General features: G+C 46.2%; 1 protein-coding gene across 1 annotated transcript; it reads right to left on the bottom strand.

Annotated features, from left to right (window-relative positions):
• Positions 1–813: 813 nt before the first annotated feature.
• On the bottom strand, positions 814–16,832 carry LOC121556973. Its single transcript, XM_041870859.2, has 9 exons — positions 16,700–16,832; positions 16,379–16,439; positions 15,897–16,271; positions 15,751–15,798; positions 15,546–15,581; positions 2,152–2,263; positions 1,904–1,984; positions 1,680–1,761; positions 814–1,364 (listed from the first exon to the last, which is right to left on the bottom strand). Exons 1-9 carry the CDS (start codon positions 16,763–16,765, stop codon positions 1,290–1,292), a joined length of 936 nt encoding a protein of 311 aa, XP_041726793.2. The 5' UTR covers positions 16,766–16,832; the 3' UTR covers positions 814–1,289.
• Between the last annotated feature and the right edge of the window lie 2,821 nt (positions 16,833–19,653).

The following is a 19,653-nucleotide window of genomic DNA, read 5'->3' on the forward strand; positions in this document are numbered from 1 at the left end:
CAAGACATCAGTCCGGAAGTTAAAGCTTGGTCGCAAATGGGTCTTCCAAATGGACAATGACCCCAAGCATACTTCCAAAGTTGTGGCAAAATGGCTTAAGGGCAACAAAGTCAAGGTATTGGAGTGGTCATCACAGCCCTGACCTCAATCCTATAGAAAATGTGTGGGCAGAACTGAAAAAGCATGTGTGAGCAAGGAGGCCTACAATCCTGACTCAGTTACACCAGCTCTGTCAGGAGGAATGGGCCAAAATTCACCCAATTTATTGTGGTTGGCTTGTGGAAGGCTACCTGAAATGTTTGACCCAAGTTAATCAATTTAAAGGCAACGCTACCAAATGCAAATTTAATGTATGTAAAATTCTGACCCACTGGGAATGTGATGAAAGAAATAAAACCTGAAAAACTAATTATTTTATATATTATTATATTATTCTGACATTTCACATTCTTAGAATAAAGTGGTGATCCTTACTGACCTAAGACAGGGAATTTTTACTAGGATTAAATGTCAGGAATTGTGAAAAACTGAGTTTAAATGTATTTGGCTAAGGTGTATGTAAACTTCGACTTCAACTGTATGAGTTTGAACTGTAAAAATGAGAACGTAGAAATACCTTTTCTGTGTTGAATTAGTTCAGGTCCAGTAATATTCCAGAGTTTCACCCACTCTTACCCCTGAGACTTTGCATTTGAGTACCAAAGGCCTATATATGCACCCCCCTAAAAAACAGTGCCAGTTATTGTCTGCAAAGTTTCTTATCAGATACTGTTTGTTCACATATGCAACATAGAAAACTTAAAACTCAACCAATCAAAACTCTAAAAATGTATTCACTTTGACACGTCAATCTCATGTGTTTGACTTCATTCACTCGTGACTACCCAGAAAGATTGTTAAATTTCTGGCAACATTATGTTTCTGTCCAACTCAGAACAAATGTTACGTTTAGTTGCGAATGCTTGTCAATATAGGACTGCGAGAGCTGTTTTTGTGTGAAATGTTTTGACATAGATTGAATCAAACAACCGGAAGCATATCATCTCAGTAACTATGCTTATTTGAAAGTCAGTCCTTTCAAAAATAGTTACATACTGAATTATGTATATTACATTTAACAAACAAACTGCACATATTTTTGTCTAACCAAGTGAAAGTCAAACAGGATGTGAGAAATGAGGGCTGACACTCTGTAAGCTGCCTTTCGACAAGAAAACAATCAAGATAAAAAACAAACACACACACAACAAGTATTATTAAGCAATGCTGATGTCTGAGTTGCGGCTTTATCACTGTTTTACATCATCCACATTTGCATATACACTGTCCATTTGATCCATACCGTCCATCGGATCGTTTGGATACTGTAAAGAGAAATGGGTAAATCAGGCAGGGAAGGAATATATCATGAAGCTATGAGCACAACACTAAATGGCCAACATGGTAAACATATATATTACCCACTGGCCACAGTCGTCAACTCAACGTCTATTTCACGTTGCTTAAATGTCATGTCATTGAAATGACGTGGGAACGTTGAGTCAACCAGTGTGTGCCCAGTGGGTAAAGACCATCAGGTCCAAAGCTGATGACTTATCAACAGTCTACGTATACTATCACTATAAACTATATATATACTGTCAGTTTAAAACAGATCTGCTCAGGGTGCTGTAATGTACCTGGACGTTGCCATAGACGGGCTCATCGATGACCTTTGGAGGAGGAACTTGGGCATCATCTTTCTTCTTTGTAGTTTTGACTCTGTGGAGATAGGGGAAGACAAGTAGTTCACTGACACTATAGGTCCACTCAAAGAACACATTTTAGAGTAACGTTCAGAAGAAAAAACGAAATATGTCAAACTAGCAATTTACTGAAGGATGTTTCATAGTTTTAAGCATACCTTTCAGGTTTGGTCGTTGGAGTTGTCATGGTGAAATTAGCATAATACCCAGACTCTTGCTTAGTGATGACACACCTGGACCTATAAAATCAATTCTGTTGTTATTTTAGTGAATGTTGGAAAAATATATTTAAAATGTATCTGCAATGACTAATAGAAGGCAGAGGACATCATGTTGCTAAAGAAATGGATCAATTTCAGTCAAACTTGAGAGTATCCCTCTGGGGACACCCATCAACCGGACCCACCTTTTCCTGTACTTGAAGAACCAAACACTCCCCAATACAGAAACCAGTAGAACTGCAACCACTGGGACCGCAATGGCAATAGATATGGTCATGGACAGCCCTTCCTCACGCACTGTGAAAAAGATTCTGATTAGGACTGAGGAATATTTATTAATTCACTCTTTACATTTATATTTTTTATGTTAGTCATTTAGCAAACACGTTTATCCAGAGCGACTTACAGGAGCAATTATCGTTAAGTGCCTTGCTCAAGATTTTTCACAGCTTGAGGATTCAAACCAACAACCTTTCGGTTACCAGCCCAACGCTCTTAACTGCTAGGCTACCAGCTAAATCAACAGACCCTTTCTCAAATTGATTTTTTATTTATTTATTTCACCTTTATTTAACCAGGTAAGCCAGTTGAGAACAAGTTCTCATTTACAACTGCGACCTGGCCAAGATAAAGCAAAGCAGTGCAATAAAAACAACAACAACAACACAGAGTTACATATGGGATAAACACAACGTACAGTCAATAACAGAATAGAAAATCTATATACAGTGTGTGCAAATGTAGTAAGTTATGGAGGTAAGACAATAAATAGGCCATAGTGCAAAATAATTATAATTTAGTATTAACACTGGAATGATAGATGTGCAGAAGATGATGTGCAAATAGAGATACTGGGGTGCAAATTAGCAAAATAAATAACAATATGGGGATGAGGTAGTTGGGTGGGCTAATTACAGATGGGCTGAGTACAGGTGCAGTGATCGGTAAGCTGCTCTGAAAACTGATGCTTAAAGTTAGTGAGGGAGATAAGAGTCTCCAGCTTCAGAGATTTTTGCAGTTCGTTCCAGTCATTGGCAGCAGAGAACTGGAAGGAATGGCGGCCAAAGGAGGTAATGGTTTTGGGGATGACCAGTGAGATATACCTGCTGGAGTGCATACTACGGGTGGGTGTTGCTATGGTGACCAATGAGCTAAGATAAGGCAGGGATTTGCCTAGCAGTGATTTATAGATAACCTGGAGCCAGTGGGTTTGACGACGAACATGTAACGCGGACCAGCCAACAAGAGCGTACAGGTCACAGTGGTGGGTAGTATAAGGGGCTTTGGTGACAAAACGGATGGGACTGTGATAGACTACATCCAATTTGCTGAGTAGAGTGTTGGAGGCTATTTTGTAAATGACATCGCCAAAGTCAAGGATCGGTAGAATAGTCAGTTTTATGAGGGCATGTTTGGCAGCATGAGTGAAGGAGGCTTTGTTGCGAAATAGGAAGCAGATTCTAGATTTAACTTTGGATTGGAGATGCTTAATGTCAGTCTGGAAGGAGAGTTTAGGGTCTAACCAGACACCTAGGTATTTGTAGTTGTCCACATATTCTAAGTCAGACCCGCCGAGAGTAGTGATTCTAGTCGGGCGGGCAGGTGCAAGCAGTGTTCGATTGAAGAGCATGCATTTAGTTTTACTAGCGTTTAAGAGCAGTTGGAGGCTACGGAAGGAGTGCTGTATGGCATTGAAGCTCGTTTGGAGGTTTGTTAACACAGTGTCCAGTGAAGGGCCAGATGTATACAAAATGGTGTCGTCTGCGTAGAGGTGGATCTGAGAGTCACCAGCAGCAAGAGCGACATCATTGATATACACAGAGAATAGAGTCGGCCCGAGAATTGAACCCTGTGGCACCCCCATAGAGACTGCCAGAGGTCCAGACAACAGGCCCTCCAATTTGACACATTGAACTCTATCTGAGAAGTAGTTGGTGAACCAAGCGAGGCAGTCAATTGAGAAACCAAGGCTATTTAGTCTGCCAATAAGAATCCGGTGATTGACGGAGTCGAAAGCCTTGGCCAGGTCGATGAAGACGGCTGCACAGTACTGTCTTTTATCGATCGCGGTTATAATATCGTTTAGGACCTTGGGCGTGGCTGAGGTGCACCCATGACTAGCTCGGAAACCAGATTGCATGGCGGAGAAGATACGGTGGGATTCGAAATGGTCGGTGATCTGTTTGTTAACTTGGCTTTCAAATACTTTCGAAAGGCAGGGCAGGATGGATATAGGTGTCACGAGTTACAAAGCCAGAACCCAGAAGCAGACCAGGACAAGGTAAGTTGAAACGAAGGTGAGTGTTTATTTACAAATTCAAGAGTGATGCTGAATAATCCAGGGAACAGAGCGGGCGGCGTTGATTAGTTGTTGGGGGTGCAGTGGTTGATCCCATCATGGCTCGGCAGCCGCCGACCACCAGGCAGAGGTTGGATGAAGGTCCCGGATGAGTGACTGCAGATGGAACAAAACGGAGGTAAGTAAACAACAAACCAACAAGGTGCAAAACAACAAAACTAACGCTAGACGCTCTAAGACTGATACTCTGGTAAACCTACTGTTCATGGCTAACGATCCGGCAGGGAATGGATGTTAGGCCAGAGCCTAAGAAGGGTGATGATCAGGACCAGGTGTGCAGATTGCTGATGGGATGCAGGTGCGGAAATCAAGAGAGCTCCCCGGAGCGTTCCAGAACCCTCGGGAAACTGGAGATCATGAGCAGAAAAACTAGTCCACAGACAGGACCCGACTCAGACTGCCGGGATCGTTACAATAGGTCTGTAACAGTTTGGATCTAGAGTGTCACCTCCTTTGAAGAGGGGGATGACCGCGGCAGCTTTCCAATCTCTGGGGATCTCAGACGATACGAAACAGAGGTTGAACAGGCTGGTAATAGGGTTTGCGACAATTTCGGCGGCTAATTTTAGAAAGAAAGGGTCCAGATGGTCTAGCCCAGCTGATTTGTAGGGGTCCAGATTTTGCAGCTCTTTCAGAACATCAGCTATCTGAATTTGGGTGAAGGAGAAGCGGGGGGGCATGGGCAAGTTGCAGCGGAAGGGTGCAGAGCTGGTGGCTGGGGTAGGGGTAGCCAGGTGGAAAGCATGGCCAGCCGTAGCAAAATGCTTGTTGAAATTTTCGATTATCGTAGATTTATCAGTAGTGACAGTGTTTCCTAGCCTCAGTGCAGTGGGCAGCTGGGAGGAGGTGCTCTTATTCTCCATGGACTTTACAGTGTCCCAGAACTTTTTGGAGTTAGTGCTACAGGATGCAAATTTCTGTTTGAAAAAGCTAGCCTATACTTTCCTAACTGATTGTGTATATTGGTTCCTGACTTCCCTGAAAAGTTGCATATCACGGTGGCTGTTCGATGCTAATGCAGTACGCCACAGGATGTTTTTGTGCTGGTCAAGGGCAGTCAAGTCTGGGGTGAACCAGGGGCTATATTTTTTCTTAGTTCTGCATTTTTTGAATGGGGCATGCTTATTTAAGATGGAGAGGAAAGCACTTTTAAAGAACAACCAGGCATCCTCTACTGACGGAATGAGGTCAATATCCATCCAGGATACCCGGGCCAGGTCAATTAGAAAGGCCTGCTCGCTGAAGTGTTTTAGGGAGCGTTTGACAGTGATGAGGGGTGGTCGTTTGACCACGGACCCATTACGGACGCAGGCAAGGAGGCAGTGATCGCTGAGATCCTGGTTGAAGACAGCGGAGGTGTATTTAGAGGGTAAATTAGTCAGGATGATATCTATGAGGGTGCCCATGTTAACGGATTTAGGGTTGTAACTGGTAGGTTCCTTGGTAATTTGTGTGAGATTGAGGGCATCTAGTTTAGATTGTAGGACGGCCGGGGTGTTAAGCATATCCCAGTTTAGGTCACCAAGCAATACGAACTCTGAGGATAGATGGGGGGCAATCAATTCACAATTCACAGTGTCCAGGGCACAGCTGGGGGCTGAGGGGGATCTGTAGCAAGCGGCAACAGTGAGAGACTTATTTCTGGAAAGGTGGATTTTTTAAAGTAGAAGCTCAAACTGTTTGGGCACATACCTGGATAGTATGATAGAGCTCTGCAGGCTATCTCTACAGTAGATTGCAACTCCGCCCCCTTTGGCAGTTCTATCTAGACGGAAAATGTTGTAGATGGGAATGGACATTTCTGAATCTTTGGTATCCTGGCCTGAAGCCAGGATTCAGACACTGCTAGAACATCAGTGTTGGCGGAGTGTGCTAACACAGTGAATAACTCAAACTTAGGGAGGAGGCTTCTAATGTTAACATGCAAGAAACCAAGGCTTTTGTGGTTACAGAAGTCAACAAATGATAGCGCCTGGGGAGTAGGAGTGATACTGGGGGCTACAGGGCCTTGGTTAACCTCTACATCACCAGAGGAACAGAGGAGGAAAAGAATAAGGATACGGCTAAAGGCTTTAAGAACTGGTCTTCTAGTGCATTGGGTATAGAGAATAAAAGGGGCAGATTTCCGGGCGTTGTAGAATAAATACAGTGCCTTCAGAAAGTATTCTCACCCCTTGACTTTTTCCACATTTTGTTGTGTTACAGCCTGAATGTTTTATTGATTAAATTTGTCACGATTCAGACAGACGACCAGGGGACCACAATTGCGTCACACCAGAAAGTTTATTAAACTTAAGGGAAAAGGGAAGTAGGGAGTGAATGAAGGCTCCAGGGGTAACAGGGATCCCGTCCAATGCGCTGGGTCTGTGCCCCCCCCAGTGGCAGCGATGCGTCCTATGAAGCCGGTGGTGGGTGGTCCAGAAGTCCTGGGGGGGGGGGGGAGACACAGACACAACAGGGCGGAATGAAACCAGGCAGCAGTACAGTTCAAGGGAAATCCAAAATACGTAGTAGCAAGGCAGAAGGCTGGTCAGAGTTACCGGGATTGAAGAGTAGTCAGGAGTCGTAATGGCAGAAGCAGGTCTGGATCTCCTGAGGCAGAAGAGTATCCAAAAACAGGCAGGTCCGGGGTCACAAAACCAGGGTGAGCCAGAAGCGCGAGCAAACAGGTTCCGGGTGTGAGCTTTGCAGACGATCTGACACCGGAGAGCTGAAAGACAGGGCCTTAAATACTGGGAGAGGTTAGTGGGTAATGCAGCGCAGCTGGCAGAGTAATTAGAGCCGAGCAGAGCAGGGACAGGTGGAGCTAGTTAGGCTGAGTAGAGAGAGGGAGGTGAGCAGAGTGGAAGATAGTGGAAACAAATTAAGGTGGTAACCCGGTGGAGTGAGAGGGCTCATGACAGAACCCCCCAAGGGACGGCCCCAGAAGTCCCAAGAGCAACACCACGCCGGGCGGGAGGAGGGGAGCCGGAGGAGGGCTAGAACTCCTCCGAACGGTCCGAGTGAACGTCCTCATCCTCGGAGGAAGCCGGAGGGCCGTGGTCGGGAGATGGGACAGGTCCCGAGACAGGATCAGGCACAGGACAGGAAGCCGAGCGGGCCGGACGGTTAGGGACCCCTCTGGGGCGGCCCCTACGGATTGCAGGTTGATCAGGATGCCGTTGGTGGAAAGCGGTGATGAGAGTCCTATCCACAATCCGACTAGCTGGCAACCAGGTCCTTTCCTCAGGTCCATAGCCCTCCCAGTCAATGAGGTACTGGAGACCCCTACCCCTCCGTCTGGACCGAAGCAGGCGGCGGACGGTGTAAACCAGACCACCATCGACGAGCCGTGGAGGAGGAGGACCAGGCGCAGCAGGGACCAGCGGACTCTCATGGATGGGCTTAATCTTAGACACATGGAAAGTGGGGTGCACCCTCAGGGAATTAGGCAGTTGGAGCCGGACAGCAGTTGGGCTAATCACTCTTATGATAGGGAATGGGCCAATGAACCGAGGTGCCAGCTTCTGCGACTCCACCCTGAGTGGCAGGTTCTTCGATGACAACCACACCCTTTGACCAACATGGTAGGTGGGAGCAGGAATTCTCCGACGGTTGGCCCCGGTAGTGTAGCTGGCAACGGACCTGAGGAGTGTGGCTCGGGCTTGTGACCAGGTGCGGCGACATCGACGGGCAAAAGCAAGTGCAGATGGGCAAGTAACCTCCTCCTCCTGGCTGGCAAATAGAGGAGGCTGGTATCCATAAACACATTGGAAAGGGGACATACCGATGGCAGAGCAGGTCAGAGAATTGTGTGCGTACTCCACCCATGTCAATTGCTGCGACCAGGAGTGGGGGGTTGCGTGAAGTCATGCATCGCAGTGCCTTCTCGAGCTCCTGATTAGCCCGCTCTGACTGCCCATTGGATTGGGGATGGAATCCGGAAGTCAGACTGACTGTGGCTCCCAGCAGGTGACAGAACTCCTTCCAAAAAGCGGAGGAGAATTGTGGACCACGGTCAGAAACAACATCCCTTGGCAGTCCGTGGATCCGGAAGACGTGTTCCAGGACCACCTGGGCGGTCTCCTTGGCGGTTGGGAGCTTGGGGAGGGGAATGAAGTGTGCCATCTTGCTGAAACGGTCAACGATGGTGAGAATGACGGTCATGCCACTTGAAGGGGGCAGCCCCGTGACAAAGTCAAGGGCGATGTGAGACCAGGGGACGTCTGGGCACAGGCAGGGGCTGCAGCAATCCGGCTGGGGGCTGGCAGGACGACTTGTGTTGGTTGCAGATGGGGCAGGCTTGGACGAATTCCCGTACATCCTTCCTCAGAGAGGGCCACCAGAACCTCTGGGCGAGCAGGTTGTAAGTGCGGGTGGAGCCAGGGTGACAAGCTAGGCGGGAGTCATGTCCCCACTGAATGACCTGGGACCTCAGGTCTTCGGGGACAAAAAGGCGGTCAGCTGGGCAAGTGCTGGGACCTGGCTGGTTACGGAGAGCCTCCAGCACCTGTTCCTCAACAGCCCAGGTCAGAGCTGCAACGATGCAGGGACTTGGCAGAATCGACACAGGATCCTTGGAGGGGTTGTCATCCTTCTGGAATTGACGGGAGAGGGCGTCTGGCTTGGTGTTGCGTGATCCAGGCCGGTATGACAGAGTGAAATTAAACCTGGTGAAGAACAGGGCCCAGCGGGACTGCCTGGAGTTCAACCGTTTGGCCGTGCGGATGTACTCCAAGTTCTTATGATCGGTCCAAACGAGAAATGGAATGGTGGACCCCTCCAGCCAGTGACGCCACTCCTCCAAGGCAAGCTTCACAGCCAGCAGCTCACGGTTCCCTATGTCGTAATTGCACTCAGAGGGGGACAACCGACGTGAGAAAAAGGCACAGGGATGGAGCTTCCTATCCTCCGCAGCCCACTGAGAAATCACAGCACCAACTCCCACATCCGAGGCGTCCACCTCCACAATGAATTGCCGGTCCACATCAGGCATCTGGAGGATGGGAGCGGAGGTGAACCTCACCTTGAGGGTACTGAAGGCTTTGTCGGCTGCTGGGGTCCAGGTGAAGGGTTGCTTGGTGCTGGTTAGAGCAGTGAGAGGGGCAGCAACGGTACTGTAGTTCCGGATAAACTTCCTATAGAAGTTAGCAAACCCCAGAAACTGTTGCAGCTTCTTTCTGTTCTCCGGAACTGGCCATGAAGTGACTGCTGATACTTTGGCAGGATCCATTTGGATACTTCCTTCTGCCACTATGTACCCCAGGAAGGCCACTGTCTTGACGTGAAACTCACATTTCTCTGCCTTGGCGTAGAGGGAATTCTCCAGAAGACGATGAAGGACTTGCTGGACATGGCGGGTGTGTTCAGACAGGTTTCTGGAGTAAATTAAGATGTCATCCAGGTAAACGAAGACAAACTTGTTTAACATGTCCCGCAGTACATCATTCACTAGAGCCTGGAACACAGCAGGAGCATTGGTGAGGCCAAAAGGCATAACCAGATACTCGTAGTGGCCTGTTGGTGTATTGAATGCGGTTTTCCATTCATCTCCCTCCCGGATCCGCACTAGGTGGTAAGCGTTTCTGAGATCCAACTTGGTAAAAACAGTGGCTCCCTGGAGCAACTCAAAAGCAGAGGTGAGCAGAGGCAGAGGGTAACGGTTTTTCACTGTGATGTCGTTGAGTCCCCTGTAGTCGATGCAGGGGCGAAGAGATCCGTCCTTCTTCCCCACAAAGAAGAAGCCAGCACCAGCAGGAGATGAAGATGAACGGATTAATCCTGCGGACAGAGAGCCATTGATGTAGTCCTCCATGGACTTTCTTTCAGGAGCAGACAACGAATAAAGACGACCCCTTGGAGGAGCTGTTCCAGGGAGGAGGTCGATGGCACAGTCGTACGGTCGGTGAGGGGGCAGAGATGTGGCTCTTGCTTTGTTAAACACCTCTCTGAGACCATGGTAGCATTCTGGGACATTGGAGAGGTCAGGAGCGGAGTTAGTAGGTACTGGCCGAGGGGGTAGTGCGGCAGCAAGCAGGCAGGTTCGGTGGCAGTCCTCTCCCCACTCCCTGATCACCCCGGTCACCCAGTCGAGCTGAGGGTTGTGCCGGGCGGAGCCATGGGTAACCCAGGATGAGGGGTTGGCCTGGAGAGGGGGAGCAGGTGAAACTGGATAGTTTCTTGATGGTTTCCGGACAGACCCATCGAGACCGGGGCCGTGACATGAGTGACCGATCCGAGTAAGTGTCCGTCCAGTGCCCGGGCAGGAATAGGAGGTGTCAAACGGAGGTTCTCCAGTCCCAGTTGGCGTGCCAGCTTGATGTCCATTATGTTGGCTTCGGCGCCAGAATCCACCAGAGCAGCCAGGGTGTGAGTTGAGTCAGAGAGGCGGAGGTGAACTTGCAGCAGGGGTTTGCGGTCGGAGGACTGGATGGTCATTGAACTCAACCGGACTCCCCCCTACGCCCGGTGAGCTTCGGCCCTTTAAAGGGCAGGTTACCACACGATGTCCATCACCTCCACAATAGAGGCAGAGGTTTGAGGTGAAGCGGCGCTGGCGCTCTGCAGGAGTGAGGGAGGCTCGCCCAATCTCCATAGGCTCAGACTGATCAAGCTGACCTGGGTGAGTGGCAGTAGATGACAGGAGCCCAGTCGGATCTCTCCGAATGCCGGTAGTAGGTGGACCTTGGCGCCCCCTCTCACGACGACGGGTCTGTATCCTTCTGTCGATCCTGACAGTCAGTGCGATGGCTTCATCAAGAGTGGAAGGCAGTTCATGGGAGACCAACTCGTCCTTGATATAGTCAGCCAAACTATGGAAGAACGCGTCCACCAACGATGGTGTGTTCCAAGAACTTCGTCTAGCCAGGGTTCGGAAGTCGATGGAATGGTCTGCGACTGTACGTCTGCCTTGTCGAATACTGAACAGTTCACGAGACGCCTCTGCGGTGGGTGAATCCAGGTCAAACACCTTCAGCATCTCCTCAGCAAACAGGTCGAAGGTTGCACATGCGGGGGTTTGACGTTCGAACTCTGCTGTTCCCCAGAGTCGAGCTCGGCCCGTCAGGTGAGTGATGGCATACCCAACTTTAGCCCCCTCCGTGGCGAAGGTCCTTGGCTGCAAGGAGAACTGAAGTCGGCAGCTAGTCAGGAATGGCCGGACCTGGGTTGAATCGCCGTTGAACCGCTCGGGGTTTCCAATCTTGGGTTCCGGAGCAGCGGCTGCAATGACCGGGGCAGGTAACTCGGGGGCTGGGCTGGTGGGCAGACTGGCTGGGGTAAGGTTGGTGAGGAGTTGAATGATCATGGCGAGTTGTTGTTGCTGCTGCTGGAACTGCTGCTCATGCTCATCGGTTTCCATGTCGGGGAAAGTGTGCGCTGAGTCCATAATGGTCAGATCGTACTGTCACGATTCAGACAGACGACCAGGGGACCACAATTGCGTCACACCAGAAAGTTTATTAAACTTAAGGGAAAAGGGAAGTAGGGAGTGAATGAAGGCTCCAGGGGTAACAGGGATCCCGTCCAATGCGCTGGGTCTGTGCCCCCCCAGTGGCAGCGATCGTCCTATGAAGCCGGTGGTGGGTGGTCCAGAAGTCCTGGGGGGAGACACAGACACAACAGGGCGGAATGAAACCAGGCAGCAGTACAGTTCAAGGGAAATCCAAAATACGTAGTAGCAAGGCAGAAGGCTGGTCAGAGTTACCGGGATTGAAGAGTAGTCAGGAGTCGTAATGGCAGAAGCAGGTCTGGATCTCCTGAGGCAGAAGAGTATCCAAAAAACAGGCAGGTCCGGGGTCACAAAACCAGGGTGAGCCAGAAGCGCGAGCAAACAGGTTCCGGGTGTGAGCTTTGCAGACGATCTGACACCGGAGAGCTGAAAGACAGGGCCTTAAATACTGGGAGAGGTTAGTGGGTAATGCAGCGCAGCTGGCAGAGTAATTAGAGCCGAGCAGAGCAGGGACAGGTGGAGCTAGTTAGGCTGAGTAGAGAGAGGGAGGTGAGCAGAGTGGAAGATAGTGGAAACAAATTAAGGTGGTAACCCGGTGGAGTGAGAGGGCTCATGACAAAATTGAGATGTTGTGTCACTGGCCTACACACAATACCACATAATGTCAAAGTGGAATTATGTTTTTAGAAATGTTTGCAAATTAATAAAACATGAAAAGCTGAAATGTCTTGAGTCAGTAAGTATTCAACACCTTTGTTATGGCAAGCCTAAATAAGTTCAGGAATAAAAATGTGCTTAACAAGTCACATGTTGCAAGTCACTGTGTGCAATAATAGTGTATAACATGATATTTGAATGACTACCTCATCTCTGTACCCCACACATACAACTGTCTGTAAGGTCTCTCAGTCAAGCAGTACATTTCAAACATAGATTCAACCACAAAGACCAGGGAGGTTTTCCAATGATTTGCAAATAAGGGCACCTATTGGTAGATGGGTAAAAAAAAGCAGCATTGAAAATCCCTTTGAGCATGGTAAAGTTATGAATTACACTTTGGATTGTGTATCAATACACCCAGTCACTACAAAGATACAGGCATCCTTCTTAACTCTGTTGCCAGAGAGGAAGGAATCCGCTCAGTGATTTCACCATGAGGCCAATGGTGACTTTAAAACAATTACAGAATTTAATGGTTGTGATAGGAGAAAACTGAGGATGGAACAACAACATTGATACAGTGAGGGAAAAAAGTATTTGATCCCCTGCTGATTTTGTACGTTTGCCCACTGACAAAGAAACAGTGAGAGACAGAATAACAACAACAAAATCCAGAAAAACGCATGTCAAAAATTTTATAAATTGATTTGCATTTTAATGAGGGAAATAAGTATTTGACCCCCTCTCAATCAGAAAGATTTCTGGCTTCCAGGTGTCTTTTATACAGGTAACGAGCTGAGATTAGGAGCACACTCTTAAAGGTAGTGCTCCTAATCTCAGCTTGTTACCTGTATAAAAGACACCTGTTCACAGAAGCAATCAATCAATCAGATTCCAAACTCTCCACCATGGCCAAGACCAAATAGCTCTCCAAGGATGTCAGGGACAAGATTGTAGACCTACACAAGGCTGGAATGGGCTACAAGACCATCGCCAAGCAGCTTGGTGAGAAGGTGACAACAGTTGGTGCGATTATTCGCAAATGGAAGAAACACAAAATAACTGTCAATCTCCCTCGGCCTGGGGCTCCATGCAAGTTCTCACCTCGTGGAGTTGCAATGATCATGAGAACGGTGAGGAATCAGTCCAGACCTACACGGGAGGATCTTGTCAATGATCTCAAGGCAACTGGGACCATAGTCACCAAGAAAACAATTGGTAACACACTACGCCGTGAAGGACTGAAATCCTGCAGCGCCCGCAAGGTCCCCCTGCTCAAGAAAGCACATATACATGCCCGTCTGAAGTTTGCCAATGAATGATTCAGAGGAGAACTGGGTGAAAGTGTTGTGGTCAGATGAGACCAAAATGAAGCTCTTTGGCATCAACTCAACTCGCCGTGTTTGGAGGAGGAGGAATGCCGCCTATGACCCCAAGAACACCATCCCCACCGTCAAACATGGAGGTGGAAACATTACGCTTTGGGGGTGTTTTTTTGCTAAGGGGACAGGACAACTTCACCGCATCAAAGGGACGATGGACGGGGCCATGTACCGTCAAATCTTGGGTGAGAAACTCCTTCCCTCAGCCAGGGCATTGAAAATGGGTCGTGGATGGGTATTCCAGCATGACAATGATCCAAAACACATGGCCAAGGCATCAAAGGAGTGGCTCAAGAAGAAGCACATTAAGGTCCTGGAGTGGCCTAGCCAGTCTCCAGACCTTAATCCCATAGACAATCTGTGGAGGGAGCTGAAGGTTCGAGTTGCCAAACGTCAGGCTCGAAACCTTAATGATTTGGAGAAGATCTGCAAAGAGGAGTGGGACAAAATCCCTCCTGAGATGTGTGCAAACCTGGTGGCCAACTACAAGAAACGTCTGACCTCTGTGATTGCCAACAAGGGTTTTGCTACCAAGTACTAAGTCATGTTTTGCAGAGGGGTCAAATACTTATTTCCCTCATTAAAATGCAAATCAATTTATAACATTTTTGACATGCGTTTTTCTGGATATTTTTTGTTGTTATTCTGTCTCTCACTGTTCAAATAAACCTACTATTAAAATTATAGACTGATCATTTCTTTGTCAGTGGGCAAACGTACAAAATCAGCAGGGGATCAAATACTTTTTTCCCTCACTGTAGTTACTCCACAAAATTAACCTAAATGACAGAGTGAAAAGAAGGAAGCATGTACAGAATACAAAATATTCCAAAGCATGTATCCTGTTTGCAAAAAAATAAAAAATAAATGACATGTATGTCCTGAATAAAAAATATTATGTTTGGGGCAAATCTAACACAACACATCGCTGAGTACCACTCTTCATACTTTCAAGCATGGTGGTGGCTGCATCATGTTATGGTTATGCTTGTCATTGGCAAGGACTAGTGAGTTTTAAAAAATTAACGGAATGGAGATAAGCGCAGGCAAAATCCTAGAGGAAAACCTGGTTCAGTCTGCTTTCCAACAGACACTGGAAGACAAATTCACCTTTCAGCAGGACAATAACCTAAAATACAAGGCAAAATATACACTGGAGTTGCTTACCAAGACGACATTGAATGTTCCTGTGTTGCCTAGTTAATCGCTGCCAAAGCTGATTCTAACATGTATTGATTCAGGTGTGTGAATACTTACTGTATGTAAATAAAATATTTCTGTATTTCATTTTCAATAAATTTGCTAACATTTCTAAAAACACGTTCTCTTTCTCAGTATGGGGTATTGTGTGTAGATCAGTGGAGGCTGCTGAGGGGAGGACGGCTCATTATAATGGCTGGAACGGAGTAAATGGAATGGTATCAAACACATGGAAACCATGTGTTTGATGTAGCGTCTGCTAAATGACTCAAATGTAAATGTAAATGTAATGTATTTGATACCATTCCACTAATTCCGCTCCAGTCATTACCACAAGCCTGTCCTCCCCAATTAAGGTGCCACGACCTCCTGTGGTGTAGATAGGTGAGAGAAAACAAAATATTTCATCCATTTTGAATTCAGGCTGTAACACAACAACATGTGGAATAAGTCAAGGGGTATGAATACTTTCTGAAGATATAGCATGCCTTTTAGTCCAAGACTAGGCTTAATCTGGTTCTGGGAAACTGGCCCTGAGAGTCTACTTACATTCTGTGGTTAGTGGGACAGTAGTCGTGGAATCACCTGAGAAGAAGACAAAACAACATCAGCCCATCTTTCACCTTTGACAAAGGCATTGTTATTGCTGTTATCAACTGTGTCAGGTTCACTGGTCATTTCTAAAGTAATATCTGATTCAGAGCAACAGTTTAAATTCTGTGTGTATATGAAAATTCTAAGCTGAATATTTCACCTGTGTTTGACTTGTCCTTTGGTATGGTTGGAATAGTCCCGGAGGTTCCTGAATGGAAAAATACAGTAGGGATTAGTTTCCTCCAAATCAAATGAATGACACTGCACTGAACAAAGCCACTTTATATTGCATCCTCTACTGCTTACCAGATATGTTAATGTAGACAAGTTCTTTAATAAAACTGAAGTTGTTGGCTCCAGTGGCAATTCTGAAGTAGAAGGGCCCCATGTCGCCATTTTGAATTCTCTTGATCTCCAGGGAGCAGTTTCCCTTACTGACATTTCCTATCAGCATGGTCCTGGTCTGAAAACTCTTGATGACGAATGTGTTGTTGGGGTGATAGAGGAATTCATTCTTGTCATTATCAGTGATGTTTAGTTCAGTTGGTCCCAGGCGTTTCCAGTAGGCCTGGATAGGCTTTTTAGATGGGGATGTGGGATAGGTAACATTGCATGGTATGGTCACATCATCTTCCATATTGGTAAAAACAACCTTTGGGTAATTAGCTTTCCAATCCACACCTGTGTTTGAATTAACAACAAAAGTATTAGGATTATTCAATTCGTGTTGTTTAGGCATAGTATAAGGAAACACTGAGTGCGTATTGACATAAAAATGAATCACTTACCACTAGCGCCAGAGGCCTGAGACAAAATGAGCATCATTTCAATCCACATTAATGGTCTCATCTGGTCCAACAGAGATATTTTAAAGTTAACTCTAACAAATGACACACCAGATTCCTAATATTGTTTAAATTTTTTTGTTAAAGATGCCTGGTGTCAGATGGCGCAACCATCATAATTGTGTCAACCAAATACAACATTACCACTGACCAACAAGCATAGCATAGACTGTAAAGCATTGGGAAATAATGTTGGTTCAGCAACAACAAAATAAAACAACAGCAATAACAAAATAAAAACTCTAATCCACGGAGGATACTCACTGTGTGGTGAAAAGAGGTGCCAAAACAGAAGGCTACAGGACCAAGGAAAACACTAGCAGTGACCATGGCACCGGCACATATCTTAAAAGCCAACTGGTTACGGTAAAATGTATGACAAGCAGTTATAACAAGAGTGGTGTCAAAAGTATTGTGTGTATATTTCCTGTTACTTAACAATGATGGTGGTTGAACGAAAAAAGGAATTTGAGGAAGTTTTGTGTAAATGTGCAAACTGAATGTGATAATTACTTGAGACCCTGCTAGCACATAACGTTCTGAGAACCATATGTTTCTTAGAGCTTGGTGAGAGTGTGGGTGTCCTATGGTTATTTTGCATACAACCTTGCCACAACATTCTGGGAATGGTGCAGGATACCCAGCTGGCACATAACGTTCTGAGAACCATATGTTTCTTAGAGCTTGGTGAGAGTGTGGGTGTCCTATGGTTATTTTGCATACAACCTTCCCACAACATTCTGGGAATGGTGCAGGATACCCAGCTGGCACATTAAGTTTTGAGAACCGTATGTTTCTTAGGTGGGAATTTCAGTACTTCAGCATACCGTTTTCTACAGGTTTCCTCATGGTTCTATTTAAAGTAATGTTCTCAGAACATTAAGAAAAGTTTCCATAAAAACCACAAGAAAAAAATTGTAGGCAAGAACGTTACATTTTTTAAATTAAAAAACATTCAGTTCTCAGCATCAACAAAACTCTCTCTATCGACACCTAATCTTAATGAGTGCTTGTTTCCTTTTAAATTTGGCCTGTTTGTATATCCTGGTGGCGCAGTGGACTAATTTCATGACTAGAAAACAGAAGATCATATGTTTGAATCTCACCGATGCCGTGCCACAACAATAAAAAACACATAAAAAAGCCTTAACAAATGAATTTCCATGTGTCCTATCTGTGTTTAAAACTAAGCTAGCAGTGTTATTGAAACATGTTCTCAGAACGTATTTAATTACCTTCAAATAGCCTATAATTTTTGTTCTCATAATGTTAATAAAACCTCCCAGGAAAACTTTCAGGGTTGACTAAGAGCCCCAGACCATTATTCCTCCTCCACCAAACTTTACAGTTGGCACTATGCTTTCGGACAGGTAGCGTTCTCCTGGCATCCACCAAACCCAGATTCATCCGTCGGACTGCCAGATGGTGAAGTGTGATTATCACTCCAGAGAACTGGAGCTGTGTGCTCTATTTGTATACACATGTCATCAACGGGTGTGGCTGAAATAGCCAAATCCACTAATTTTGAAGGGATATACTGTATATATGTATGCACTCACTAACTGTAAGTCGCTCTGGATAAGAGCGTCTGCTAAATGACTAAAATGTAAAAAATAATGAAACGTTCTCAGAACCTCCCTGTACCCTAAAAATGAACATTCCCAGAACAGATTAAGTTTTCACTTCCGTTCTCAGAAAGTTTAAAAAACATTCAGTTTTACCGGTCAGGAAACTTATGGCTTCATTCCCAGAACCAATGGGTAACCAAAAATGTACGTTCCCACAACTTTCAAGGAACCAAATATGCTAGCTGGGGAGTCTCTCTCTCTCTCTTTTCTCTCTCTCTCCCAGTAAGGGAGATGAGAGAGAGAGAGAGAGAGAGAGAGAGAGAGAGAGAGAGAGAGAGAGAGAGAGAGAGAGAGAGAGAGAGAGAGAGAGAGAGAGAGAGGGGGGGGGGAGAAAGAGAAGGAGAGAGGGGCGGGGGAGAAAGAGAAGAGAGAGAGAGAGAGAGAGAGAGAGAGAGAGAGAGAGAGAGAGATGACCCAAGGTCTCTAACCTGTGGTTGCTGAAGAGGTTTTGTCATGCTGAAAAGCTCAGAGAGTCATGAGGCTTCCATTGCACACAAGGTAGAGCTCTGTTAGCTAGGTACATGGTCTACTGCTAGAGAGGGGCTGCCACGGGGTGGGGGGTGTGGGGTAGTGAGGGTGAATATGAGTGTAACTGACACATGATCAGGAACGCAGAAAAAATCTCTCATATAAACTCTCTCCCTTTCTCTCACCCCTCCCTGTCTTTCTCTCCCCCCTCTCTATCTTTCACCCCTCTCTGGTACTTTTAAAGTAGAACAACACAACCACTTTTATATTGTTTAGGCCTTTGCAAGGTCAATGATTTAAACATACACATTAAGTATTTCTGATATCCCCGTCCCATTGACATTTGTTTACACAAAGCTACATTGGAAACCACAGTGGGTTTGACTCATATCTAGAAAACATATTACCTCAGAGTGTAGGTAGAGCATCAGGAAATGAACTTAAGGAAGTAAAGTTGGTTATCGTAATTGTTGCAGTACTATTTGGGGGCATGAGGTAAGACTTTAATGACACATTTATTACATTTCTTCTCTGAATCTCTTATCTGGATGGAATTCTTCCAGTATTCAACCCACAAAATCTGACTTTTAGTATCATACAACATGCTAATTATTTGGCTCTTCTTGTTGACCTAAGGAATGACTACCTTGCACATTGTCCTAATTGTGATCATCCTTCTCAAAGGTAATGGTTTTATATTGTTTGATTTTTTATTTAGTTTTGTGTAGTTGGCAGACACAAACCCCAATGTTGACTATAGGAGAGATCTACACAGGTGCATCTAGTTTCACTTTTGTATACTCTCCTTTGTCTTGATGACAAAGAAAGTAATCCCCTTGACAGGAATATAGTTATTTATACCATAATGAGACCATTTGTCACATGTATTTGTCTATTCTGTTGTCCAGTCCCTCATCAGGCTTTCTGTCATGTATGGGTGGACCAGGACACTGTGGTGACCGGCACACTGGGCCAGATTGTCTCCATTGGATGCCGTGTCCTGTCGGACAGCGGGGAGCTGATCACTAGCTGCAGGGCAGAGTGGTACATCAACACGGCCACTCATGGCCAGAGGAAGGAGTGGAGGGAGGTGGGTGACTTGCCCCGATTCAAGTGGAGGTT

Source organism: Coregonus clupeaformis, unplaced genomic scaffold, assembly GCF_020615455.1.
Source record: "Coregonus clupeaformis isolate EN_2021a unplaced genomic scaffold, ASM2061545v1 scaf0033, whole genome shotgun sequence".
In the NCBI taxonomy this organism is placed as follows: Eukaryota; Metazoa; Chordata; class Actinopteri; order Salmoniformes; family Salmonidae; genus Coregonus; species Coregonus clupeaformis.

Excerpts from the sequence above, each read along its gene's own strand:
- LOC121556973 (XM_041870859.2), bottom strand. The coding sequence starts at position 16,765 with ATGGTCACTGCTAGTGTTTTCCTTGGTCCTGTAGCCTTCTGTTTTGGC. Across the intron at positions 16,272-16,378 it reads TCAGGCCTCTGGCGCTAGTG|GTGTGGATTGGAAAGCTAAT; the intron begins GTAAGTGATTCA and ends ATTCAAACACAG. Across the intron at positions 15,582-15,750 it reads AAAGGACAAGTCAAACACAG|GTGATTCCACGACTACTGTC; the intron begins GTGAAATATTCA and ends TCTTCTTCTCAG.